Here is a 25,097-nt window from a genome sequence, read left to right on the forward strand (position 1 = left end):
GGTTGATCTGAGCCCGGTGGATCCCGTCACCTGTTACTGTACGGTATGGTATGCAGTCCACGCCAAGGGGTGCACAATCCCTGCGAAACTCTCAGACCTCCCGCGGAAATGGCAGGCGTCACAAGCGTATGGCACGGTAAATACACGGGTCTGGCCAATGGCAAATCCTGCTCTCCGCAATGATGAATGGAGGATCGCAAGGCGCATCCAAAGAAGCTCCGATCACACTGAGTGACTTCTCGCTCTCTCGTCCGCATCCGTCAGCTTCTGCTGCTTCTTCTTCTTCTTCTCCCTTCCTTTTCTGCTTCTTTCGCGTGTTTCGTTTGGTTTCTCGCTTTCCTCCCACACTTTTCTCCCTTCTCGCTTTCCTTCCCTCCGCTTCTTCTCCTCCACATCTTAGCCGGTGATCCCGTGGTTCGCTTCTTCGTTTCGGCTGCGCATCTTCTCCTTCCTCCGTTTATCCTCCTTCCATCCATCTCTCTCTCTCTCTTCTTTTCTTCCCTTCCTCCCTCTCCTGCACGTCGTTCTCACTGTATCTTGGGTCAATCCTCCCATCTCATCTTGCTCATATCCTTACCTCTTGATACCCTTCAGCCTTATATTCCATATCTCCCATCTCGTACCCTTCCATTGTCACCTGCCTGCCTGCCTCTCTCCACCCTTCAGCGCATCACCTCTCGTCCTCTCCTTTGGGTGCCACACCATAGCTTATATACACAGCTTGGATCGCAAGATCCATAGGTTGCTCTCGTTCTTCATTTCTAGCTCACTGGACAGACAGAACAGGCTCCCTTTCGCTTCAATCTCGTAGTCGCTGCATTCGACCACGCCTTCGCATTCATCACCATGTGCCCAATGCTGCTGAACGGTCTCTCTGATGGCCCGGCGATGGTCCTATCCCCTCCCCAGGACCACGCTTTTGTTCAATTCCCTCGCCAGCCCAAGTTCACCCACGACACAGAGTCGCGGTCCTTCTTCTCCAATAACAACAACCCCTTCCAACCATCCAGACCCTCCCGCAAGAGGTCGCGTGACGAAGACTCCTTCGAAGAAGCCATGAACGGAAGCAGCACTCCCATGTCCATCGTGGCTGCTTCTGCTCCGCAACCTAGAAAGCAAGAGGTCGAAGAGCCCATCTATGGCGAAGGCATGGTTCTCCTCAACCCTCGCACCAAGATGGCCATCTCAGCAGAAAGCCAGACTGGCACGTGGTACGAAGAGACTGTCGAGAATGTCACCACCGCTGCCCCGGTCTCGTCGCGTCGTTCCGGCAGTCCATCTGCTAGCCGTAAAGCTCAGCGTCTAGATCCCGCTGCTTCCAATTTTGACGATATCACCCTCTCCTCCATTCAGCGCAAAATAAACACCGACCAGCAAGACGACAATCGCCGAATCCTCAACGCGGGTAACCGCTCCGAAGAACCCACTGTCGACGACGCTACGCGTCTCCTCGGGATCAGCTGGCAGCGGATTGCGACCGATGACGCCGATATGGCGGCTGCCGTGCGCGGCTGGAAGAAGTACATTGATCGGCAGTTCGCGACGTACCTGGCCGATTCACAGATCCTCTTGAAGAACCGGGCGCTGAATGCCTATCTTGTCACCGCACGACCAATGACACCAATGGGGGTTTCCCCTACACCGGCCTTTTATCTTTTCAACGATGACCTCACCCAAGGACAGCTCGTGGGTTCCACATGGGAAGCCTGCCTCATGAACCTTCGCTCGTCTCCCATCGTTTTCGAAGGCACACAGATTCTGAATGCCGCAGACAGGCCGCTCAATAACGGCATGGTCTCGATGGCAGCTCAGAACCTGCTGGGCGCGAACCAGGTAGATTCAGGTCTTCCACTCCTCCAGACTCTCTGTGCCCAGCCCGTGAACCACGGCAACGGCATGGGGTTGAACAACAGCGTAGGAATGGGGACGAGGATGGAGATCGACGCGTAAGCCATTGGCAGCAGTCTTATCAGCAGCAGAAAAGGCACCTCTCGACGCATAACACCTCACGCCTTGAACAAAAAAACCCGATCGACCAACGAACTCGACGGACATACAGCGGAAGCGACTTTCAACTTCGACCGAAACCGCTCTTACCCCCACCAGTTCGGCAGCAAAATTTCTGATTTCCGCTTTTCCTCTTCTCCTGATGGTGGTGTGTCTGTCATCTTCGCTTCGCCATCGTAATTAAAATTCGGATTTGACATATGTTTGTGGAACTTTTCTTTCCTTTTCTTTCTTTGGATTTGATCTTATTCTTTCTCTGGCGCAAAGGGTTGGTGGTGGGATGGCTGGGAATGGGTAGGGTCATGTGGCCGGTTAGGTCACATGGGGTTGGATCTGTTGCTGCTTTTTTGGTTTCATTTCAATTTTTCTCCTTTTGGTTCTCTGTTTGTTGATATATATTTGCCATTTTCACATATCGTCAAGATCTGGAAAGAAACAATGAATGAAAGAAAAAAATCATCAAGATAATACTTTTCTATGTTTTAGCTGTAGGGAGAGAGGTGTGAATATGTTGGAGGGGAAGTAGCAAGTGGCGGTCAAGATCGCCAGCTTTTGCCAGATACAGACTTAGCCATAATAGGGTTCATGAATCTCCTCCCAGAAACACCACCTCCAAACTGCCCACCAGCCTCTCCTGCCCTTCATCTCGCGCCATCAACCACTACATGGCCCATCCTATTGATGTGAATCCTTGGTTTCATAAGAGACAAGGATTGAACTAATATACGACATAGTTGCCGTCCTTATCAGTCTCGTTTGCATTCCCGGCCCAACTTAGCTCACGGGTCTGGTTTCCACCCAGGTAAACCCTTTGTCATCCTCCCGAATAGGCTGTGCCTTCTGCACTCCGAACAGGGAATCAATGTCCTCGAGACTCAAGTTAGCTGTTTCGGGATAGTAGAAGTACACGATCTGAGACGTTGGCAAACATTCATCAGCAGGCTGGTGGCGCTATGGGGGGGATCGGAATGTATGTCCCGAACTTACCGGTATAAAGGCGAGGTTAAAGGCGACGAAGATGAGATACCCTTTCCATGCCAGGTCTCGGATCAGTGTCGGAGATATCATGTTCACAAAAAAGCTCCAGAGCCAGTTAGCCGAAATTCCGATGGCTTGCCTATTTGCGGTGCTGAGAGTTAGCCCTACTCCAGACAAAGTGGCCCGCCACCGGTTGGAATGGGGTGAGTAGTCCTGGCCTACCCTTTTGTCCGGACATGTTGGGGCAGTAGCTCTGGCCCGTATACCCATGGTATGCAATTAATCGTGGCCCCATAGATGAGCATATACAGAAAGAAGAAAGCCACGGAGGCCGTAGCGGTCGACTTTTCCAGGTTCGTCCCTGCCGGTGCCGGGTGTTAGATCAATTTCCTAACTCTGTACTCCGAGCCATACGCCGGGCTTACCTTTGAAGGACAGAAGAATGGAGATCATGAGTAGGCATACGAAGAGGCCAAATGATCCCCACATCATTGGGCTCCGCCGTCCCAATCGATCGGAGTAAAAGATGGGATAAAAAGCACCTACGGTAACACGATCAGCGCTCTGTTGCTGCGGTGGGGATGGGCCGGAATTCCTCAGCACCTATGACAAACATCAATTGGATCACTCCACTGAGCAATAAACTCAACTTGGCGTCGAGGCCCACGTTATCTTCAAGGACTAGGAGTAGGCATGTCGTCAGCCATTGATCGGACATCACAGGGAGGAATGACCGTAGGTTTTACCTGTAGTGACATAGGTCTGGAGCATGGAGTGAGCTTTGAAATGCAGTGTGCTTGAGGTTCACTTACGACAATCAAGGGAGCCCCTCCCATCTGGTTCGTAAACTGTAGCCCATACGCCAGCAAGATTCGTCGACCCGTATGAAGCTCATCTTTCTTGAAGATCTCTGACCACTTATACTCTGGACGACCATCATCTATGGCCCTGAAGATATTTTCAGCCTCCTGGGTCACTGTTGGATGATCTAGTGGTAGATCATAAAATTCGCTCAAAACCTGCAAGGCCTCCTGCCTCCTATGCTGACGGCACAACCACCGAGGATTCTCCGGAAGTCTGTCCAACATAAGTGAGATGACATGCTCAGCTCGGACAACGCGTGGCAGTCTAACTTACCCTAAGATCAATATGATAACGAGAATTGCGATGATCACTTGACTGGCGATGGGCAGCCTCCAATTGATAGGTCCATCCACATAGCTCATACCATAGTCGTACCAGTACGCGATGGTAATACCTACACCGACAGCGAGAGGTTGAGTGCAGACATACATTCCTCGTTTGCGTGCTTCACATAATTCCGCTTGGTACACCGGCACGGTCGTTGTCATGATGCCAATTCCAATCCCAGTGAAGAGCCGGGACACGAGCAACTGCGCTTTGGAGTAGGAGCTGGTCTGGACCGTTGCCCCAATCTGTAAAGCGCCATTAGCATCTGCATGTGAAAACTGAGTCTGGGGAGACACATACTATAATTATACACATCGCAAGCCACACGGACTTTCGAAAACCTAAATTGTCACTTGTCAAGAAGGCCACCGCTGTGCCAAGGAGACAGCCTAGATTGTATATAGACACTATGATTCCCATTACAGCCGTAGTGGGATGGTGGACGATGGAAAGAAAATCAGCGTTGTTGATAATCCCAGAGAATACTGCCTGGTTGTAGCCTATTCATGCAAAACTGAGGGTCAACATATACTGCACCCTAGGCGCGTTCATCAGGTATCTCACCGAATAAGGCGAATGCTGCTTGGCAGGTGAACATGATGGCCAGCCGAAGGCTGAGCCCCCGTCCGTACATATTGATTCTGACCATAATCGCAACCGTGGGAACAGAGCGAGGAAGGTCAGCGACTGAAATCGAACCTCAAGCTAAATGATACTGGAAGTACGATATTTATATATGTACTTAGTGGGAACCCATCTTCGTCATTAACCGCGAAAACCAAGGGGGTCAAGACTTCTGTGGACCCGTGGCACACAAATTTGGTGCGCAGGAAGCGCAATAGTCTGAATAGTTCTCCTCATGATGAGGTAGTATCCCAATCGGATATCTGAAGCCCCAGTAACCCATTGTAGATCGACGCAGGATCCTCCATACCAAGGACCGGTAAATGCCGCAATAGGATGGAGAACCGGACCTGCAACAAGAACCAGCGAGTCAGACGACGGGTTGCTAGCATTCAACGATACGACCTGCCCACCTTGTACATTCCTCAGGGTCTGCGGAGGATCGACTTCCGACTGGCACAAGGCTAGGAGACTTCGAATATCATTTCCAGGATAGATATATCACCACCACACACCATGACTCATATGCAGCGTCAGCACATAGAAGCATTTACAGGAGTTCAAGTGTAGATCGATGTGCTTCAGCTGTCGTATATCGAAATGACCCCCTCCAACAGCAGGCAGTTGAACTGTATGCACAAACTCGCACCATCAAACTCCCAGAAGGGGGAGCCCCTTGCCTTAATTCTGCCGGGATCGTGAAAGTCACAATCTAGGCAGCTCAAAAACCTATTAATAGTTCTAAATTTACTGACATTCTGGGTTGCTAACAGGGCCATAGTCGATGGTATCGATGGAGCCTCCTGAGAATAGGGTTCTGCTAGGCTTTGTCTCCAAGTGGTGAATTGCCACACACCCACCAATGGGGTATTAATGTTCGAGACCGAAAAGAGGGGAAGAGATACAAGGTTTGATGGCATAGATGATGCAGTTGGTGGAGTGTATGAACCTGGGATAAGGTGGGGAGATGAAGTTGCAGACTACGCGTTTCGTCTCGTTTCGATGCCTGCTACACGTGATATCGGCCTCAAAATGGCAAGACAAGCAACAAGGAAGGAACCAAGCGAGTTAGATCATATGCCCATCACTTGCTTTTCAACATTTAAGCCTGGAATGACTGGGTATCAAATTCCCCGCCGACTTGGCGCCGGACTCTATGTACATGCCTTGCGGTGAAGTACAACCCTGCTATCATCGCAACTTTAATCACTGCCATAATCACTCCCCTCGTCATAATAGTCACCATAGGTTCCAGCAAGCGCCGCGTCAACTCCGTCATCCTCCATGTCATCCTCGTCGTCGTAGTCATCCTCTTGTTCGTCATCCGAGTACTCATTCTTTGCTCCATCTGCGGGACCGAGGACTTGCTCATTCTGACTCGCTTTCCCACCTTGATCCGTCAGGGCCTGAGCAGCAGGGGCCGCTGAGCCACGCGCCGGACCCGCGGTAGACGAATAAGCTCCAGCAGGTTGGCCACTTGAGGGGGTTGCAAGCCGGGTACGCCTCGAGGCCGCCTCTGGCTCGATACTGGCGCTGCGGCGTGACACAACACTTTGGCTGCGACTCTGGCTTCGGCTCAAACTCTCTTCCTTAGGTTTGGAGGCCTCGTCGGCCCCTTCATCGCCAAATAGTGACTCCAAAAGACGGTAGTTGATCTTTTTACTGAACCCTCTTCTCTCCAACATCCGACGGGTAGCTTCGGCAGGGGTGGAAGCCCGAGTGCTGCGGCCGTCGGCGTCTTCGCCTTCGCCTTCAAGATAAGTAACGTCGCCCAGTCTACCACGGCGGCGTTTCCGCGGTTTGTGCACGCGACCGTCCGCGCCAGGGTGGGAATCGGCCTCGGCCAGAGCTCGCTTGAGCGCTTTAGCTTGCTGGGTCCTAAGATAATCTTTGTTCTCATGGACCCAGATCCGTTCTTTAATCTCAACTTCCGCAGGAGAAAGCAAACAGTTAGACACCTCCGGATCCGATTCAAACTCCGCAGCGTCGATCTCTGTATTGTCAGAGACGACCTTCCTCGGAGGACCGGCACTAGTGTCAAACATGTTCGATCCTTTGGACAACAGCGCGGTCATTTCATTCTCCAAGGCCTCCTCCGATGCAATTTGATCTGGCGAAGGTGCTGGAAGAGGGGGTCTCTTCGGACCCTTCTGGCGAGCAGACTTGGCGTGCTCCTCGCCAGCATCCGAAATGGTTTCGCTTGCAGCAGAGGCAGTCGATTGGCGACGTTGACCGCTGCTGGCCGCTAATAATGCCGGATCAATGGGAAGACTAGGAATAGCGAATCCGTCTGAGTCGACACGCCTGTGTTGTTGTGCTTCCTGTATATCACTCTCCATGTCGGCAGCCGTTTCCGTGGGCCGTCTCTTGAAAGAGCGTGATGGCTTTCGTCCTTCTCTAGCCCTGGCAAAAGAAGGTGGGTCATGCGCGTTTTCCAGCTGCACGGAACGAAACTGGTCGACTGTAAGTTCACCACTTTCGGTGGAGCTGAACTCGTTCAAACGCTGGCTAATAGTGATCTCGGTGACCTTGACGACGTAGACAACCTCTCGAACAGTGCGACGAAAGTTGTTCATGCGGGCTGCAAGAATCAAGGCGGCACCACAAATACCAGCGGGACGACGACCCGTCGTCATCCAATCGCGGTTCATCCGCTGTACGATACGGACCGCCTCGCTCGCCACCTGCATGGTAGCCGACCCAAATTCAAGCTGTTTGGCAAATCTGTAGATCAAACTCTCCGGGTCAATCGGGTTCATCAGAAACACGTTACCACCCAGACGCAACTCGTCAAGCAGAGCTTTGTAGGTCCGGCCTAGTTTGAAGACGTTGATCATTAGGACATCGGCAAAATCGATGAGCATGATGGTGTTGCCATCCTGCCGACGACATGCAATATATAGGCATACAGCAGCTACAGTCTTGGTTCTTCGACCTTGAATGAAGTTCAACCCGACTGCCAGCTTGAACACCTGACCAGCAGCCTTCATGGCACTCTCTGGGATAGTCAAGGCACGAGATAGCTGAGTGATGTAGCGGTTACCGTTTTGTTCCGTAATCTCGCGGCTTTCGGCGCCTCCACGCTGAAAGCCAGGGCCATAACTGCGGACATGGGATTGATCTTCGCCGACAAAGGTACCCTGAACGACTGCTGCACCTGACGACGATTCCCCGAAAGTAACCTCGGAGACGATGTTTGCTTCACTGATGACAGTACCACACCCGGAACAAACCTTCTGACCGTCATCCTCAACGATGTGAGGGGCAGGACAGCCCGGGTTAGGGCAAGTTGAGGTTTTGGGGTGGGTAGTTGGCCTGGCAGGCTGAGGCCGAGAAATTGGCTGGGGACGCCTGATTGGAGTTGGATTGGGCGATTTCAGACTGGCTAGTCTTCCCATAGGTGGCCTTGGGCCGCCGCGTGGGGGAATGGGAGCACGCATCCCAGGCCTAGGGACGGACATTGTAAATGCGACGGGATGGCTCTGTTGGGGGTCGATGATGTCCACGAGCGGTGGTAGTAGGTTGGTCCAATAAGATGAAGGAGAATAGACAATCGATCACACAGGGTCTATCATGCCTAAATAGTCCACACAATGATCCTGGACGTAGCGTGATCCAATCGTCGAGCTGAAGGTGCAGCGACGAGCCAGACGGAGGGGCTATAAGAGCGAACAAACCGCACAAAGAACACTCCGGCGGGGTTTCAAGATGTTATCAGGGGGGGGCTGGTAGGAGTGTTATACGGGTGAAAGATAACCAAAACCCCGTATTCACTGGACCAACTAGAAATAGTGAAGAAAAACTGGCTATAGAAATCAACCGCAGCTGGGGAGTATAAGTAAAAGTAGTTGATGAAAGAGGGAAGAATGAAATGGAGGTGATTCAGGTGGGCGCGACGCATCACCGACGTGAAAATTATGACGCGCCTGTCGCGGTGGTCCAATGGAAGAGTCACGTGTCACGCTGCGTCTTGAAGGCCGAAGTTCGTTTCTGCCTCATTCCTCACTGTCTCTCGTTCGAATCCCCGAGGAGGCATTTTCCGGAAAATGCTGCAATCCCCGTTGCAGGCTGGCTGAGCTGCAGCTGCTTCAGTACCCCTTTTGAGTTGTGGAATTATTTCATTTCGACTTCTCAATTTGGGGAAAATTTCCAGTCTATCTTATCTGTCATAGAAAAGGTATCCTGGTATAAGTCCGGTGGTACCGTTTCATTAGGCCATGTTAGGCTGTTTGCAGCTAGCTAGTGTACTAGTATCTGCCAGTTCGCCTACCCTCAGCTATTGAGAACTACAGCATTCTATAGCGAAGGTAACGTGCACAGCTCTATTTTAATACGTTTAAACAGCTGTTTCTATCTCTTTAGGCCAAGAAATGGGCGTCTAAAGCAGCCTCCTCGATCAGCCGGATCTAATCTGGACGATCGCATCTTCAACTTTCATCCCATCTTTTTTTTATTTTTCCTCCCCCTGGGAGCTTAAACTGGGACCGAAACCACCAAAAAGATCCGCTAACTGCTTAGTGAGCCAATCCTGATCAATCAAATGCCGGAGCTTTAAAAAATTTCGCCACATATGTAATTCCCACCTTTGTCTAAACTCTCCTCCACAGGGATACTTGTGGTATCGGGAGATAATGCCGGTTTACCAGCGGAGAATTCGAATGGATCTCTTCAATCACATGCGCCCATTATGGGGAAGTTTGATAAGAATCGTTCATCCAGGGGCATTTGGTACATATGGATGACTTACATCACCTACACACAGTAGCATTTCTTCTCCGTGGAGGGTGAAGTGGGTAAATGACTGGAGTGGAATGCGCCATTTGTGCGCGGCCCCATAACATCCTCACATCTTCTTTTGACGCACAAAACGCGCAGCTTTGCCTCCCTCCTCCCCCCTCCCTTCCCTGATCGAAGAACCCAGAAACATGATGTTAATGATGATATATATTTCTTCCACTCTCTCCCTCCTTCTCTTTTGGCCTATTTGTAGAGAGTTCGCCCTTCCTCGTTTCTTACTTGTTGACTGAGCAATTGCGATCTGCAACCATAGGCGCCGCTGTCAGTAGGCAATACTCAATCTCAGACAGGAAAAGCAACATCTTACCTCGCAACTCTGTCCACTCGTCGCTCTCATTGCTCGATAGGCATTCCCCTGCGCTAATACGCCAGCGAGGCGTGTTGCATTAACTGTCTCGTCTTCGTGGGGTGTCAAATCCCGGTTAGAGCTCTGGCGTCCCTTGACATCAACCGACAAGACCCGCCGTCGACGCCTTCTCTGTTTCTCTCTATCAAACAACTTTCTCTCCCTGCCAAGCTCTCTTACTGCCAGGCAGGGCTTTAAAGCAGTGATTGAGTCTGTCTTTCCTGCCCTTTCCTTATCTCTTCCTTTCTTTTCCCCCTCCTCCCTCGACAATGTCGCCGTCGGCAGCAGACACCAACTCTCGAGTTCCTGCTGGACAGGACTCGAGACTTCTCAGAAGTATATTCTTTGTCAGCAACATTCATTGCTCCTCTTGCGTCGCATACATCAATGAAGTTCTATCGGACATTGATGGGGTGAGGGATATCGATGTGTCGGTTCTCACCCACGAAGTACGCGTCGTTCACAGCGCCGAAACAGACCCGTCACGCCTTGCTTCGGCTTTGGTTGAAGCTGCCTTCGAGGTTCACCATGTCACTACATATGAACCCAGAGGATCAGTTATCTCGGAACTTGATACAACTTCATGGCTACCCCGCGACTCAGTGTTGTTCACTACCCAGCCTAACATCCACCGAGATCCAGCTCTGGGAAGCCGACATGTTGACAACTGTGACGCTTGCAGGAAAGAAGAGCTGGATAGCCTCGCGGCCGGCGAGGACTTGGCAGATGCTGCTCGCCGCCCTCGCGACCGCTATAGTGGTCTTCGTACGGGTGGAAAGCCTGGTCCAACCCAGTCAGAGGTACAGAGTCTAGTAGCCCGGGGGTCAGCCGAAGAAGTTACACCCGTGGAGCCGCCCGAGACGCTTCACGATTCGGAAGATAAGGAAAGGTTCAACGCTCGTGTGAGCATTGGTGGTATGAGCTGTGCTTCATGCGCCAACAGCATCACGAACGAGGTGAAAGAGTTGGACTTTGTTGAAGACATCACCGTCAACCTCCTTACCAATAGTGCTACTGTCATTTTTACTGGCCCGCAGTCGAACATCGACAAAGTCGTCGAACAGATTGAAGATATCGGTTTCGAAGCGTCGCTTGATGAGGTCAATATGATCAAGACAGCCCCCGCACGCAAGGAGGCCCCTTCGATTTTTGTCGCTGAACTTGCTATCGGCGGCATGACGTGCGGTTCGTGCTCCGGGGCAGTTACCCGAGGGCTGGAAGAGCTTTCTTTTGTCACTACTGTTTCGATCAATCTCTTGACCCACAGTGGCAGAGTTGAGTTTGAAGGGCGTGATCATATTGATGAGATCGTGGAAAAGATTGAAGATCTAGGCTATGATGCTTCGGTCGATAATGTGACAGCCCTGGTGGCAGATAGCGACGATGAGCCTCTGGAAGAAAGGACACTGTCGATCCGTGTGGATGGTATGTTCTGCCATCACTGCCCTGACAAAGTTGTCAAGTCCTTGGAAGCTTTCCCGGATGTTAAAGTCGATGGCAACCTGTCCGTCAAGAATCCGATTCTTGCGGTTACATATACACCAAAGCCACCCTCTCTCACAGTGAGGAGTATACTTCGGACAATCGAGTCGGCTCACGATGCTTTCACTGCCACCGTTTATCGTCCTCCGAGCGTCGAAGATCGGTCCCGAGCGATGCAGCGCCACGAAAGACGCCGACTGTTCACCCGATTTATCTTTGTTCTGCTCGTGGCTATCCCCACGTTCATCCTGGGCATTGTATTCATGAGCTTGGTGTCGTCAAACAACAAGGTTCGCAAATTCTTGGAACAACCGATGTGGGCTGGAGATGCCTCGCGCCTCGAATGGGCCCTTTTTATCATGACAACCCCGGTCATGTGCTATGGTGCTGATATTTTCCACGTGCGTGCGATGAAAGAAGTCTACTCCCTTTGGCGTCCTGGAAGTCGTGCACCGCTCCTTCGCAGGTTTTACCGGTTTGGGAGCATGAACCTACTCATCTCTGCCGGTACGACCGTAGCCTATGTCGCGTCTTTAGCTGTGCTTATCATGGACGCCGCGATGGGCTCAGCGTCCAACACACATAGTTCAACATATTTCGACACGGTTGTGTTTCTCACTATGTTTATTCTTGCTGGGCGGTTTATGGAAGCGTACAGCAAGGCAAAGACCGGGGATGCGGTCGCATCTCTTGGAAAGCTGCGCCCGACAGAGGCTCTGTTGAGGATCAACGCAAGTGACACAGACCTATTTGGTGACGAAAACAGACTTGCGGAAGATGGCTATGAGCGGATCAACATTGACCTGCTAGAAATTGGGGATGTAGTTAGCATACCTCACGGCGCCTCACCACCTGCGGACGGTGTCGTCGTTGGGACTGCTTCATACCAGTTCGATGAAAGCTCCTTGACAGGAGAGTCGAAACCAGTCCATAAGTCAGCAGGTGATCAAGTTTACACCGGATCTGTCAACGTCGGTCAGCCCGTTGAGGTCAAGGTCACTGCAATTGGGGGCTCCTCGATGCTGGATCAGATCATCTCCGTGGTGCGAGAAGGTCAGAGCAGACGTGCACCGCTGGAACGGGTTGCGGATCTATTGACCTCGCACTTTGTCCCAATCATCACCCTGATCGCCATCCTGACCTTCGTCATCTGGCTCGCTCTCGGCCTCTCGGGGGCACTGCCTGATGATTACCTTGACGTTGCACGCGGCGGTTGGACATTCTGGGCATTGGAGTTTGCGATCGCAGTGTTCGTCGTGGCCTGTCCTTGTGGTCTGGCACTCGCCGCCCCCACGGCACTTTTCGTTGGCGGCGGACTAGCTGCTAAGCAGGGTATTCTGGTCAAAGGAGGAGGCGAGGCCTTCCAAGAAGCGAGCCGGCTCGACGCCATTGTGTTCGACAAGACGGGAACCCTCACAGAGGGCGGCAGCTTGCAGGTATCCGAACATGAAGCCCTGGTTTCAGACTCCGACGTGATACAGGTAGCTTGGACACTTGCCCGGAAGCTCGAAGAAAGCAGCAACCATCCAATCGCTCGAGCCATTTCAACTTTCTGCAAGGAAAAGCCCTCCGTCACGATCACCAGCGCAGACATCGAAGAAAGATCGGGTCAAGGAATGAAAGGCACGTTCACTGTATCAATGCCGAATATCAACGAAAAATCCGAGACACCCACTCAATACGAAGCTGCCATCGGCAACCAACGTCTCCTACACAGCCTAGAAACATCAGACTACGACGAAAGCCACCTCTCTAAAACTCTCTCGAAGTACCAAGCTGCCGGTAAATCAACCGCCATCCTATCTCTCCGCTCCCAAAACGAACCCTCCTTCATTCCAGCCATCGTCTTCGCTATCTCCGACACCATCCGACCCGACACCATCGAAGTCATCTCCAAGCTCCAAAAGCGCAAAGTTAATGTATACATGTGCACCGGCGACAACCAGACAACCGCGCACGCCGTCGCCGACATGGTCGGCATCCCGCGCTCCAACGTCATGGCGAACGTAATGCCAGCAGGCAAAGCCGATTTCGTGCGTCAAATCCAAGACAGCAACAACAACTTCATCCCGCAGAGCGACTCCGAAGCAGAAAGCCAACGAGCCCCCACCAACAACCGCTCCATCGTCGCCTTCGTCGGCGACGGCGTCAACGACTCCCCCGCCCTCGCCGCAGCAGATGTGAGCATCGCCATGGCGTCGGGATCCGACGTCGCCATGAATTCCGCTAGCTTCATCCTCCTCAACTCAGAGCTCGATACCATCCTGCAACTTGTCCTGCTTAGTCGTCGCGTCTTCAACCGCGTCAAGTTGAACTTTGGTTGGGCGTTGATTTATAACTGCTGCTTGGTGCCTGTCGCTGCTGGTGTCTTCTATCCGATCGTTAGTGGACATAAGCATGACATTGTCGGTGGGGAGCTTGTGGTTACTGATACCCATTGGAGACTGAGTCCCGTCTGGGCAGCGTTGGCCATGGCGTTGAGTAGCATTTCGGTCGTTTGTAGTAGTCTGGCGTTGGGGATTAGTCGCAGGTCGATTAAGAGGGTGTTTGGGTTGGGTGGGTAGTTGATTAGGTGGTCATGGTGTATGTTTTGCTCCAAGGAACATGGGTTCGGGTTGCTCCATATAGGTATAATATTTCGCTATGGTGTTTATCTTTCGGTCATGATCTTTCATGAGGGCTACGATTTATTATTCGGGCATTGCTATGTATGACAGATGAGATTTGGATCATCCTGGTGATGATGAGATTGAATGTCAATGACTACTTACGTGTGAACTTTTATTGGTTTTAAAGGTTGTAGCTGCTATGGCTTTTTAAAGGCATGGGCCATAAAGCATGCTTTAGTAAGAAGTCAAGTCGGCATTTGCTACTACTAGTAGTTTGTAGTGTATCTGAGGCTCCTTGTCTGATGTTCTCTTTTATCTAACTGATTGAATGTACTGGTCATCAAGTCACCAACAGTGCGCTTTATGTTGAAGTCGTCCTATATATTGAATGGATTCCGCCCTCATGCATCACTCGTAATTTGATCCTATATAGATCCCCATCCTCCTACAAATGAATCAACCGCCCTCACCCCATACCTCTGCAATCTTCTTGCTCAGTACCTTCGCGATCTTCTTCCGTCCAACAAGCGTGTTCATCCGTTCTGAAACCATGTTCTCCCGATCCTTCGGATCAAGCTCCTCAAAAGCACGGATAAATGCCTGCGGAGTCGGCCACCTCCGTTGAATCTCAAGAGCCTTTTCGCCTGTCACACCCCGGATGCACATGAGCATTTTCAGGAACACGTCACGGAGGGTCAAGACGTCGGATTTGGAGGTTAGGGCGGAGAAGGTGGAAAAGGTCACGGCGTAAGTGGTCTTGGGGCTCTCTGCTCGGAGACGTTCCAGGGCTGTGAGGTATGATTGGGAGGAGGAGAGCTGGCGACTAGGGATTAGACTGAGGCTGTTGGAGGGTGGTTCACCGTTGGCAGAGGGGCTGTTGAACATTCTGCGCAACAGGAGGGTCATTCTAGCTAGGTATTGGATCGTGTCGTCGAGGTTCTTGGTTCTCTTGACGAAGTAGCCGTTGACGACTTGTGTTGAGGCTATGGCAGAGGCTACCATCTCATTGTATTTGCCTGCCATGGCGCTGTTGGGGTCTGAGGGGACGGTGAACTCTTCGATGAGGTAGATGACGTTTTTTACGCCTGAACGACGGAGACGGAACTTTTGTTCGTGGAACCGTCCGTCTTTCATGGAGCTGATGAGATCGTCGATCCTCTTGCGCTCAACGATCCAGTCGAGCATGACTTCGTCGCCTTCTTCGCCGTATTGGGATAGGAACGTTGGGTTGTGGAATTTGGCTACCCACATGACGTCGCCTAGTTCTAGTGCGCGCACTTCAGGACTGGCTCCCTTTTTGTGTAGTTCGTTGGTAATGTAATCCCTGTCTTTGGATGAGCGGACTTCGCGATTGTCCAGAACCAGCTGGACTGTGAAGCTATCGGGGGGGATTGTTATGGGGGTTACTGTTCCGTCTGGGGTAGGTTCCCATCCTGGGATATCGTTATGGGCTGTGGGTGCTTCTTCGTCGTCGATTACCTCTGTGATGTTGCCACCCATGCTGTCCTGCAACTGGGAGTCCCCGGTGTGGGTTGTACTTGACCCCTACGTAGATTAGATATTGTCGTAGCAGAGTAGGTATGGCTTTGTTACCGAATGATTCCCAAACGCCAAAGTGCCTTGATTTGACGGCAGGGCGACCTTTTTCATCCTTTTCGCCACCTCCCATCCCTCTTCTGTGAGTGCGTACTTTTTCAGAGGGCGCCCAAAATCATATACAATCTCCTTCTGCAAAAGCGTCTTCATTGAGCTCCAGGCAGTATGGAATTTGGACGACTCGGCAGGTGCCGTGAACGAACTGTCGCAGTTCGGCTGCGCCAAGTCAATCAGTTGTGCCTTGGTTAGGCCTTGAGAAGAGTTCTCATTAAGGGTTGCCAGGGCTAGGATCAACGCATAAGGGCCCGATCGTAGAGTCGGGACATAAGGCCTCGCCTTTCGAGGTTTCTTGGCTGGCTGGCTTTCTGCCGTGCCCTCATCGGATGCTCTTTTGCTGCTCGCCGCTACGATTCTTAGACCTGCTCTGCTCGAAGATGACAGTACTACCATGACTTACATTTTTGAGGATGCTCGGGCATCGGCAGCGCATTTTGTTCACAGTAAGCCTTTAGCTTCTCGGTCAAGCGATCACATAGTTTTGGGCCAAGTCCGTTTAGCTGCTGAGCCTCGGAGGGGTGTTGAAAAACCAAGGGACAGGCTTTCATCGACTCGTAGGCCTTTCTGTATCTGTGCATTATTCAGCATCAAACCCCACTACTGTATCGAGTTATGGGACAGCACTGACACTATGGCACCTTTGCTGTTGCGTTCTCGAGCCTCGTCTAGCCATTCTTTGATCCACCCCAGTAGTAGGGGATTGGCACACGTCTCACTCATAGTTCCAAATTTAATCGCAATGACATGGTGCGGGAAGAGACAGAAATAAGGGTGTCAGATTATCAATCTCATAAGCGATTCTGATGTTTCTGAATAGAAAACTAAAGTGGTGTTCTAGGCCTGGGAGGCGGAGATCGAATCTACTGGTCTGGAACGCGGCATCGGGATGTTCTCACGCGTATTTCCTATTTCGGCAGAATTGCTTTGCGCCACATAAAGCCACATGTGTGGCGGTGCTGCTACTACAATAGGTTTTGATTGGCTGGGTTGTCAAGTATGCAGTCGCATCAGCGCCATTGATCTAAAGCATAACGCGTCCCAAGAGGTAATTGGAAATCGAAGACATCGATCGATCGATCGGGTAGTAAGTTACTCTGAAATGCCCCTGAGCTAAGAAGATTGGGTCGAGGTACCGTATGCTGACGCACTCCTGAGATTCCAGGCTTTTGCACGATCGGTTCGTGACGACACAGCCATGACGTATTGCCTACCCCGGCTTTCAAGAGAACCTCAAAGCGCATCTCCTTTCCCAATTTTGAGCCCATATTTGCTTCTATTATACATGCATTAACACTAAGTTCTTGTGCAACATGTCACGGAGGGATCCCACAAAACCAGCAGAGCCTGTCGCGTATAGCTCGAAGACCAGCGGCAACGATATCTTCGCGGCTGATCGCGTCACCACTGAGATTAGCGGTCCAACAGACAGTCATGTTCTTTCTAAGGTGGATCAAGATGAGAAAGGGCTGGCTCAGAAGGCTGGACAAACGGACACTGTCACGGATGTGGGCTGGAATCAACACCCCGACGAGCTTGACGAGCAGATTGTGTCCGGAATCTCAAACGAAGATCTTTGGATGCTTATTCGACGTTTCAACAAGGTACGGCGCCTGCACCCTTCAATACTGGACCACAGACTGATTCAAACACAGCAAATCTATTATGTGAAAGCAGTGCCGCATTCCCCCCTGCAACGACTGGACCTCAACCGGGCCGAAGATGAGCAATTCTCCCCTGATAAACTGCGCGCTACCCTTGAGCGATTCTACACTACCATTATCGTCTCGTTAACCTCATTCGTCAATCACATTGCCAGGCTACGCTCATGGAGGGAGCGCCAACGAACAGCGGCATTTTGTGCTGTAGGTTATAACTGGACGTCTTTCATCTCTGACTCGATTGACTGGTGTTGAATTTTAGGTTTATTTTGCTGCGTGGGCCTTGGATCTGCTTGCTCCGACCATCTTCACCCTTCTAATAGTGCTGGTTATTAGTCCTGATAGCAGGTCATACTTGTTTCCTCCTGCTCCTATAGCTCTAGTGGACAAGGATACCGGTGGCGTGCAAAAGCCCAAAGCCGGCGTCTTAGGTTCCCATGATAGTATCACTGGGGCGCCCGAGAATATGAAGGGTGAAGCTGCTGAACAGGAGGCTAGCAACCTCTTTACAAGCGTTGCTAGTGTTGCTGTTGGTAGTGTTGCCGGCAAGCATGATCAAGGGACACCTGATGATGCCCCAATGGAAGATAATGCTCCAGATGTGATGAAGCTTGCTACCAGCGCAGCAGATGCCCAGACAGCTGCTCGTGGGGAAGCCCCGGACGAAGCTCATGATAAGACTAGGCAACCCATGAGAGATACCGTTTACAACGGTGCTAACATGGCAATGCGCGTGCTGAGCGACATAACTGACACTTATGAACGGTTTGGCAAGTATGTACAGACCGCAGCACCGAAAGCCACACACTTACATTCTGACATGCTATAGTGCTTTGTCACCAACTCCTCCATTCTCCATCGTGACTCCCTACGTTCGCCTAACAGCGGTGCTATCTGTTGGCTTCCTGATCTCACTCATCACCTCCAGCTACGTATTTGTCAAAATGACTACTTTCGGTACTGGATTCGCCTTCTTCGGCGACCCGATTATCTGGCGTGGTGTGGCCTACTTGAACCGCGAGTACCCTCGATGGGAGAAACTGCTCGAGCTCCAGAAGTACGCAACCCCGGTCTCTTCAAACAAAAAAAGATTCACGTAGTGCTAACACTCCACTAGCTCCCTGCTGAAAGGAATCCCCACCAACGCACAACTCACCTTAACTCTTCTCCGAATCGGCGAAGCTAACGGTGCCCCCCTCCCACCACCACCATCCCACTCCCTTCACCAAACACCATACCACCCGGCCCCCATCAACGACAAGGATATCAACATCTCCGCCTCAGAAGAAGAAATCAACCAAGCAATCGCCCCCTCCCCCGAACCTGTCATCGAAGAACACGAAGTACACCCCAAGCCCCACAAGAAAGGCTTCATGAACCGCATGGTCGGCTTCTTCCGAGGCACCACCGCCACAGGCATCCAGAGCAAGCTCGCCGTTGACCGAGCCCGCGCAGCTGCCGGCTCCAAGCACGCCAAACCCCGCGTCGGTGTGCTCCGCAGCAAAGGCAAACTCACCCTCCCATCCGGCCCCATTCAATTCGACGGGCGATACAAAGGCAAGCGGGGCGTCGTGGTCCTCGATCAGTCCCAGAAGCCACCGCTGCTTTACTTCACGACGGACCAGACCGTGCAGTTGGATAAGCCTAGTCTGGAACATCGGCCGAAAGGCACAGTGCTGTTCACGATGCCTGTGACGGATATTCTGGAGATGAGGAAGGTTGGTGGACTCGGGTGGAAGGGGAAGTTGGTCACGGGCTGGGCTGTGGGTGAGAGCAAGGAGGTGGTGGATGGAATGGTGCTTACGGGGAGGTTGCCGGAGCAGAAGTATCAGCTTACGGCTATGAAGACTCGCAACCAGTTGTTTAATCGGCTGGTTGCTATTGATGGACAGGTTTGGGAAAGTTATTGATCTTGGTTTGGATGCTTGCTAAGGTGTTTTTTCAGGTTTGGAAATAGTGAGGTCGAGGGTTGTCGAGGTGGTATGTGGTATGACGGTTAGGAACTTGTGCATATGGGGAAGTTGAAGCTATGGTCATAATCGATGTTGTATAATGATGTTTTATTACTGTGCTGGTATCATTGTATGAAAATGGAATCCGACTTGCATGTCTAGTCATCCGTGAAGAAAACATCGTGGGCAAAGTACAGAATGTGGAGCACTAGTGTTCATTGCTGTCCTATCTCCAACTGGTAATCTCTTACTGCTTGCTCAAACGAAGAATCTCGCTTGAAACCCAAAGAAATAGCCTGAGAGTTATCGAAGCGAGTAGGCCAAGACTCCAAGATCGGCCTGAGGGTCGGATCGTCCTTCTCCGTTAACAGATCGAGCTTATCCTTCCCTGCAACCTTCTCCAAAGCATCCATCATATCCTGAATAGTGACACAAATACCAGGAACATTAATCTGTCGAATATGAGGAGGCAACGCATCCTTGGACAACGATAACGTATGAACAAGATTATGAACCAGAGTCTTGGGCGAGCACAACCAAGACTTGAACGACCTATCCTCCAGCGGAATGACGCACTCCTTGCCGTCGAGCGGCTCGCGGATCATCCCAGAGAGAAAAGACGAAGCAGCGGCCGTTGGAAGACCAGGCCGGACAGAAATAGTGGGAAATCGAAGAGTAAAGCCCGTGATGAAGCCACGACGGGTGTACTCATTGATGAGAGTTTCACAGATGATCTTCTCAGCGCCGTAGGATGACTGCGGCGTCGGGATGACACTGTCGTTCACTATTTCGGGGAGTGGCTGGCCGTAGACAGCCTGACTTGAGGAATAAATCACCCGTACGCCGGGACAGGTTCTGCGGAGAGCCTCAAGCAGGTTCCGTGTGGCGTCTACGTTGACGCTCATGCCTAGATCGAAATTGGCTTCTGAGCCGGATGACATGATTCCATGGAAGGCGTAGACGGCGTCGAGGGATTTGTCCACGACTGCGTCTGCGCCTTTCAGGAGGTCTGCTGTCACTGAACGTGCATTTTGAGGGTATGCGACGCCTGTGGGGATAGGGGGCTCGTTGATATCGGTTAGTGTGACGGTGTATGATGGATCGTTGAGGAGCTCTTTTGCGAGGAGTTGGCCGATGAAGCCGGCTGCTCCGGTGATGAGAATTTGCATTTTGGAGGGTCAATTAAGGGGATTAGTGGTTGTGGAGAGAGAGAGAGTGAGGTGTGGGAATTGATTGTTTGTTAAGGCACTATGAAGTAGACACTATCGGTAATATGCTCAGCTAGCTAGCGGTCGTCATTGTGGGATCGCCTCGCATTAACTCCGAGGGTAGGATATAGCTTGTGCTCCGCAGCCGGACTATTCCCGGCCCAAATTCCAGTCCATGACGTTTTTGCTCAGGAACTCTTGAGCTCCTTCTTGGGGATCCGCAATTGTTCTCTGGAATATGTCAGATTGCGCCCAGATAGGCTTTAAGTGAGTGGGTATTTTTATTGTTACCCTCGATTCGCCTTGTAGTTGCTTGTCGCGATAAATTGGGCGCGGGGTAAGTGGTGAGTGGAGCTGATAGAATTGGTTGATGCATTCTGTGGAATACAAAATATCAGCATCTTTGAACGACAGACAATTGCGATCTCTCTCAGTCTCCTCATCCTGCCATTGTGCGCAACAGGGACATCTGGGACTGAGACGGTCGGGGACAATTGAGCCGTGGATACCGACTGGCGGTGCCCCGCATTCCCCAGATCCCGTGCCTGTTGCTGGTCTGGAGAGAAAACAGTGAGACTCGGAAGTAGTTTGCAGCTTGTCCAGTTGAAATTGCTGTATGTCTGTAGCTAATGAGAAGTGCAAATAGTATAGAGAATACCTCTCTATAGAATTGAGCAAATCTAATATTTTATGGATCGGGTTTACCATGACAATGGGGAAGAAATGCTCGTGTCTTGGAAATCCCCAATGGCGCCAGATTGAAGCGGGGTATGCCGCCATCGCCAGATTTGTCTGTCTCCATCCCACTCACTCTTTCATCTCCCTCCATCGTTGAAGTTTTCTTCCCTCGCATCTCTGCCTCCCTCTGGACCCTTCAGTGGATATTGGTTGTTCCACCGCAACTAGTTCGAACAGACAAAGCAACACTATCTGGCTAGCTTGACATTGATCTATTGGACTTGGTCCGTCCCCACTAGTGTCAACCCCATATTGGCTGCAGAATACCGGAGCATCCCCGATCAGTTCTTAGTCCATGGTCGAGCAACCATGAAGCGCTCCTCGCAAGATGCCGACTTGGAGGCCCCACGGCCACATGAACGTCGACCCTCTCTCGTTCCTGACGGACGCCCTGCGCCACCCAAGATCTCCAAGGCCCGCGCTTGTGAGTACTCAAAAGGCCGAACTGCAACCGAGGCCCAAGCAGTTAGCTTCAAGGTGTGCTTGGGCTTTATGTAATGAGAAGTATGAAGCTGATGCTTTGGATATATAGGCGCAGAGTGTAAGCGTCATAAAATACGCTGCGAGTTCAAATCAGGAGAGGCGAGTTGCACCAAATGCATTCGTAGCGGGATCAAATGTGTGGTCAATGACTTCTCCCAGAAGTTCGTCGACGATGATGTGATGTGAGTCTCCTGCTACATTTAGGGCTTCACTCAGGGATTTGTAGTATACAAGAGCTAACACCGACTCCTCTGCGCTGGGTACAGGTGGAAATCACAAGCATCGGCTACGATACAACAGCTTCAGGCGGCAGTCTCGCATCTTCTACAACAAGGAGGTCTGCCAGACCTATCGACCTTCATCTCTGGTGACAGCCATAACGGCCCCAGTCCCGTCGGCTCTCAGTCAGAACGTCGCTTCTCATCTGAGGCATCACCAACTGATGTCAAACCCCGAGAGCCGGGTATTGTTATGGATGTGACCCGAGAGCCTTCCCAAGAACCGGATTTACAAGACCGAGAGCTAGTACCAGCACCAATGCGCAGTTTATACGAGGTCACGAAGCTCCGCAATCTGCGGAATAACCCCATAGAACAGCCGAAGCTGACGCTTCTGGAGGAGGACTTCATCTCCAGAGGGCTGATCTCGCTTCATGAAGCCGAAGAGCTGTTTGCCTACTTTAGCAGGACTATGAACCAGCTTCTCTGGGGAGGGATAGTCTTGGTGCATCGTGATCTCACGTCTGTTCGGCGAGCATCGACGTTACTGTCAGCAGCTGTTCTAACTGTCGCTGCCCTCCATATACCGAATCGAACCGAGACTCTCAACCGTTGCTACAATGAGTATGTATCGCTTGTGTCGAGCATGTCATTGACAAGGGCTCATACGCTTGATGACATTCGTGCTCTCTGCGTCGGAGCTTTTTGGCTATCCGAACTGAGCTGGAAACTTTCTGGGCATGCCGTTCGAATCGCGACGGAATTGGGCCTTCACCAAAGCTACCATAAGCTAATGCGTGGCCACAACGACCAGTATGAGCGCGCTCAGCTCTGGTATCTTCTGTATGTGTGTGACCATCATTTCAGCATCGCCTACGGGCGTCCACCAGTCATCCATGAGGATGCAGCAATCAAGAACTACGAATCGTTTCTTCAGTCACCAATGGTAGTACCCGGAGATATTAGGCTACTCGCACAAGTTGCCTTGTTTATGATCCTGACCGAGGCGTATCGGACATTCGGGACCGACACAGAGCAAGCCCTTACTGAAGAGGACTTTGGGCAGTTACGCGTCTACAATGTTGCTATAGACCAATGGCGGCTATTGTGGCAACCCCGATCTGGTACGTGCTTTACAAGACCTGCTTGGATTAAAATCGTTACGAAAGACTAATTGTCGTGACTTTGACCTGCAGCCGATAGCCCTTATGTCCGAACCTATCCCTCGAAAGGGGTGGTGCTTCACTATCACTTTGCCAAATTTCAACTCAACTCACTCTCGCTGCGAGCCTTGTCTCCGACTAACACCCCGGTGTTTTCTATGGACCGCAAAGAGTCGGCTAATATTGCCATTTCGTCTGCTATGGCTTGTTTGAATATGGTACTGGAAGAGCCAGATATTCGCGACGCCATTGTTGGAGTTCCGATTTTCACCCACACGATGGTCACATTCTCCGCTGTGTTCCTCTTGAAAGTTGCAATAAATTGGAACTCTGCTTATCTCAGTCTCGACGGCCGCCAGGTGCGACGTCTGGTCGAGAGGGTGATTGAGCTGTTGAACTGTGTCTCGGCAGGGGAGAGACATCTGACGAGACATATTGCCCGGGGCCTTGGTAAGATGTTGGAGCGCTTCGACTCTTGGGACGCATGGCAAGCAGGAGGGGCACCTGTTGTAGCATCTGGGGGTGTTGAGCGAGCAGGTAGTAGTGATGTCCCTGGGGGTGCCAATGCCATGGCCCAGGGGTTTCCCCCACCGGATTTGATCTATGATATGGTTGGTACATACGGGTTTGGGTTAGATGAAAACCTCCTAGATCCTAGCATGGCTAGTTTCGAGTTTTTAGCACAATGAGCCATGCCCTGATACTGAGGGCCGTAAGAGTCAGACTATTGAGGTCACAGCACATCGTAATCTGGATTGCTTAATATAGATAGAGGGCTATAAAAGGCCACCTTCCGGCCAAATCAAGGTGCTTCCACATCTACCTCGTCGCCGCTAGAGACATCATGAACAGTTGCAGAAAATGCTTGGCTACGCCCCCGACTCTGTCTCTGGGCTTTCTTGCCTGTCGTCTTGTTGAGGATATCTTTCACCTGCTCGAGGGAATACCCGAGCTCCGCTTCAATGGCTGCTCTATACTCATGTTTCAGCTGCCTCTTCTGCCTCTCCTCCTCAAAAAGGCGCCGCTTCTCTGCCAACTTATAATCCTCTACTGCAGCACTCCGAATCTTCTTTTCATGATCAATGCGTTCGAATTCTTCGAGTTTCCGTCGCATCTCCTCGTCGCGCAGCTCCTTCCTAATCCTGGCCCGCATTTCCTCCTTTTCGATCTTCGTCTTCAACTCCTTCCAATCTTTCTCGAGCAACGCAGCTTCAACCCTCTCTTTCCTCTGCTCTTGCAAATGAGCTTCTTCTAACTTATGTTTCCTCAATAGCTCCTCGGTGCGCTTTTCGGCTCTCTTTGTTCCCCTTTCCCTTTCAGTCACATCTGGTCTCTTCAATCGCTCCGAAATATCTTTATCGTACGCTCGTTCCTCTGAAAGATGTCTTGCCTTTTCTTCCCTCTTGAGTCTATTGCGATGCCATTCTTTTCCGAGTCGGTTTATCTCTTTCTGCTTTTGGGGGATCTTACGGTCCTGCTTTGCGTCGAACGAGTACAGATCGGTTTTGGGAACCTCAATATGTCGGCGAGGAAATGATTTGTCTTTTTGAACGTTGCCTGTTGCTCGAGGCCGTTGATGACGGTACGGGAATTCCGAGTCAGATTCTGTATCTTCCGTGGCGTGGACGTTGTGAACTTCGCTTGAATGACGAGGTCTGAAAATCCGCCGGATATTTGGTGGTGACCTGGTAGAAGGCCGAAGATTTCGAGCCAGCGGTGGCTTTGAGGAAGGCTCATCAGGCGGCAAAGATGGGATGGCTTCTGCAGCGGGGTTTTGCTGACCATCTTGGACAGGACTTCTGTCCTTGGGCTGCCCCTTATTCGTCCCGGGAATCATCTCAACGATGCGCTCACCACTGGCCGTAATAACAATCCCAGGCGTCTCGCGTGCAGAATCCATGCCGGTGTGAGCTGTGCGGTGGTCGTTTGTTATCTACTAATTCACTGCTATGTTGGGAACTCAGCAGCGAGACCCTCAGGGGCGGTGATT

General features: G+C 51.4%; 9 protein-coding genes across 9 annotated transcripts; 4 read left to right on the forward strand and 5 right to left on the reverse strand.

The window, feature by feature from the left end:
* Positions 1-846: 846 nt before the first annotated feature.
* Positions 847-1,950, forward strand: BO83DRAFT_319606 (uncharacterized protein; the record flags this gene model as incomplete). Its single annotated transcript, XM_025527782.1, has 1 exon — positions 847-1,950. One exon carries the CDS (start codon positions 847-849, stop codon positions 1,948-1,950), a length of 1,104 nt encoding a protein of 367 aa, XP_025384994.1.
* Positions 1,951-2,781: 831 nt separating this feature from the next.
* BO83DRAFT_429887 (sugar transporter-like protein) lies at positions 2,782-4,774 on the reverse strand (the record flags this gene model as incomplete). Its single annotated transcript, XM_025535494.1, has 10 exons — positions 2,782-2,919; positions 2,995-3,124; positions 3,208-3,346; positions 3,411-3,527; positions 3,589-3,666; positions 3,732-3,747; positions 3,798-4,062; positions 4,123-4,421; positions 4,477-4,676; positions 4,741-4,774. The coding sequence occupies 10 exons, from the start codon at positions 4,772-4,774 to the stop codon at positions 2,782-2,784; spliced, it is 1,416 nt and encodes a 471-aa protein (XP_025384995.1).
* A 512-nt stretch (positions 4,775-5,286) lies between these two features.
* Positions 5,287-5,903, reverse strand: BO83DRAFT_106147 (uncharacterized protein). Its single transcript, XM_025525893.1, has one exon. It carries the CDS (start codon positions 5,718-5,720, stop codon positions 5,382-5,384), a length of 339 nt encoding a protein of 112 aa, XP_025384996.1. The 5' UTR covers positions 5,721-5,903; the 3' UTR covers positions 5,287-5,381.
* A 99-nt stretch (positions 5,904-6,002) lies between these two features.
* Positions 6,003-8,240, reverse strand: BO83DRAFT_319898 (transcription factor TFIIIB subunit BRF1; the record flags this gene model as incomplete). Its single annotated transcript, XM_025527796.1, has 1 exon — positions 6,003-8,240. One exon carries the CDS (start codon positions 8,238-8,240, stop codon positions 6,003-6,005), a length of 2,238 nt encoding a protein of 745 aa, XP_025384997.1.
* Positions 8,241-9,744: 1,504 nt separating this feature from the next.
* On the forward strand, positions 9,745-14,255 carry BO83DRAFT_106165 (putative copper resistance-associated P-type ATPase). Its single transcript, XM_025525894.1, has one exon. The coding sequence runs from the start codon at positions 10,213-10,215 to the stop codon at positions 13,987-13,989; it is 3,777 nt and encodes a 1,258-aa protein (XP_025384998.1). The 5' UTR covers positions 9,745-10,212; the 3' UTR covers positions 13,990-14,255.
* Positions 14,256-14,331: 76 nt separating this feature from the next.
* On the reverse strand, positions 14,332-16,471 carry BO83DRAFT_343816 (crossover junction endonuclease MUS81). Its single transcript, XM_025528710.1, has 4 exons — positions 16,316-16,471; positions 16,088-16,257; positions 15,628-16,034; positions 14,332-15,579 (listed from the first exon to the last, which is right to left on the reverse strand). Exons 1-4 carry the CDS (start codon positions 16,405-16,407, stop codon positions 14,491-14,493), a joined length of 1,758 nt encoding a protein of 585 aa, XP_025384999.1. The 5' UTR covers positions 16,408-16,471; the 3' UTR covers positions 14,332-14,490.
* A 379-nt stretch (positions 16,472-16,850) lies between these two features.
* BO83DRAFT_419504 (DUF3292 domain-containing protein) lies at positions 16,851-19,427 on the forward strand. Its single transcript, XM_025534887.1, has 5 exons — positions 16,851-17,288; positions 17,340-17,549; positions 17,608-18,119; positions 18,175-18,402; positions 18,463-19,427. Exons 1-5 carry the CDS (start codon positions 16,998-17,000, stop codon positions 19,253-19,255), a joined length of 2,034 nt encoding a protein of 677 aa, XP_025385000.1. The 5' UTR covers positions 16,851-16,997; the 3' UTR covers positions 19,256-19,427.
* Positions 19,428-19,483: 56 nt separating this feature from the next.
* On the reverse strand, positions 19,484-20,533 carry BO83DRAFT_380899 (SDR family oxidoreductase). Its single transcript, XM_025531861.1, has one exon. It carries the CDS (start codon positions 20,464-20,466, stop codon positions 19,513-19,515), a length of 954 nt encoding a protein of 317 aa, XP_025385001.1. The 5' UTR covers positions 20,467-20,533; the 3' UTR covers positions 19,484-19,512.
* An 825-nt stretch (positions 20,534-21,358) lies between these two features.
* BO83DRAFT_410407 (putative C6 transcription factor) lies at positions 21,359-23,796 on the forward strand (the record flags this gene model as incomplete). The annotated part of the gene is made up of 4 exons (XM_025534213.1): positions 21,359-21,667; positions 21,776-21,908; positions 21,993-23,068; positions 23,141-23,796. The coding sequence occupies exons 1-4, from the start codon at positions 21,553-21,555 to the stop codon at positions 23,794-23,796; spliced, it is 1,980 nt and encodes a 659-aa protein (XP_025385002.1). The 5' UTR covers positions 21,359-21,552.
* Positions 23,797-25,097: the final 1,301 nt, after the last annotated feature.

This window comes from Aspergillus eucalypticola (genome assembly GCF_003184535.1).
Source record: "Aspergillus eucalypticola CBS 122712 chromosome Unknown BO83scaffold_24, whole genome shotgun sequence".
NCBI lineage: Eukaryota > Fungi > Ascomycota > Eurotiomycetes > Eurotiales > Aspergillaceae > Aspergillus > Aspergillus eucalypticola.

Bases quoted from the DNA above. Each gene is read 5' to 3' on its own strand.
- BO83DRAFT_106147 (XM_025525893.1), bottom strand. From the start codon at position 5,720: ATGCCATCAAACCTTGTATCTCTTCCCCTCTTTTCGGTCTCGAACATT.
- BO83DRAFT_106165 (XM_025525894.1), top strand. From the start codon at position 10,213: ATGTCGCCGTCGGCAGCAGACACCAACTCTCGAGTTCCTGCTGGACAG.
- BO83DRAFT_343816 (XM_025528710.1), bottom strand. From the start codon at position 16,407: ATGAGTGAGACGTGTGCCAATCCCCTACTACTGGGGTGGATCAAAGAA. The intron at 16,035-16,087 runs GTAAGTCATGGT...TAAGAATCGTAG, and splicing joins GCCCGAGCATCCTCAAAAAT to CGGCGAGCAGCAAAAGAGCA. The intron at 15,580-15,627 runs GTAACAAAGCCA...TAATCTACGTAG, and splicing joins TGGCGTTTGGGAATCATTCG to GGGTCAAGTACAACCCACAC.
- BO83DRAFT_419504 (XM_025534887.1), top strand. From the start codon at position 16,998: ATGTCACGGAGGGATCCCACAAAACCAGCAGAGCCTGTCGCGTATAGC. The intron at 17,289-17,339 runs GTACGGCGCCTG...ATTCAAACACAG, and splicing joins TTATTCGACGTTTCAACAAG to CAAATCTATTATGTGAAAGC. The intron at 18,403-18,462 runs GTACGCAACCCC...ACACTCCACTAG, and splicing joins AAACTGCTCGAGCTCCAGAA to CTCCCTGCTGAAAGGAATCC.
- BO83DRAFT_380899 (XM_025531861.1), bottom strand. From the start codon at position 20,466: ATGCAAATTCTCATCACCGGAGCAGCCGGCTTCATCGGCCAACTCCTC.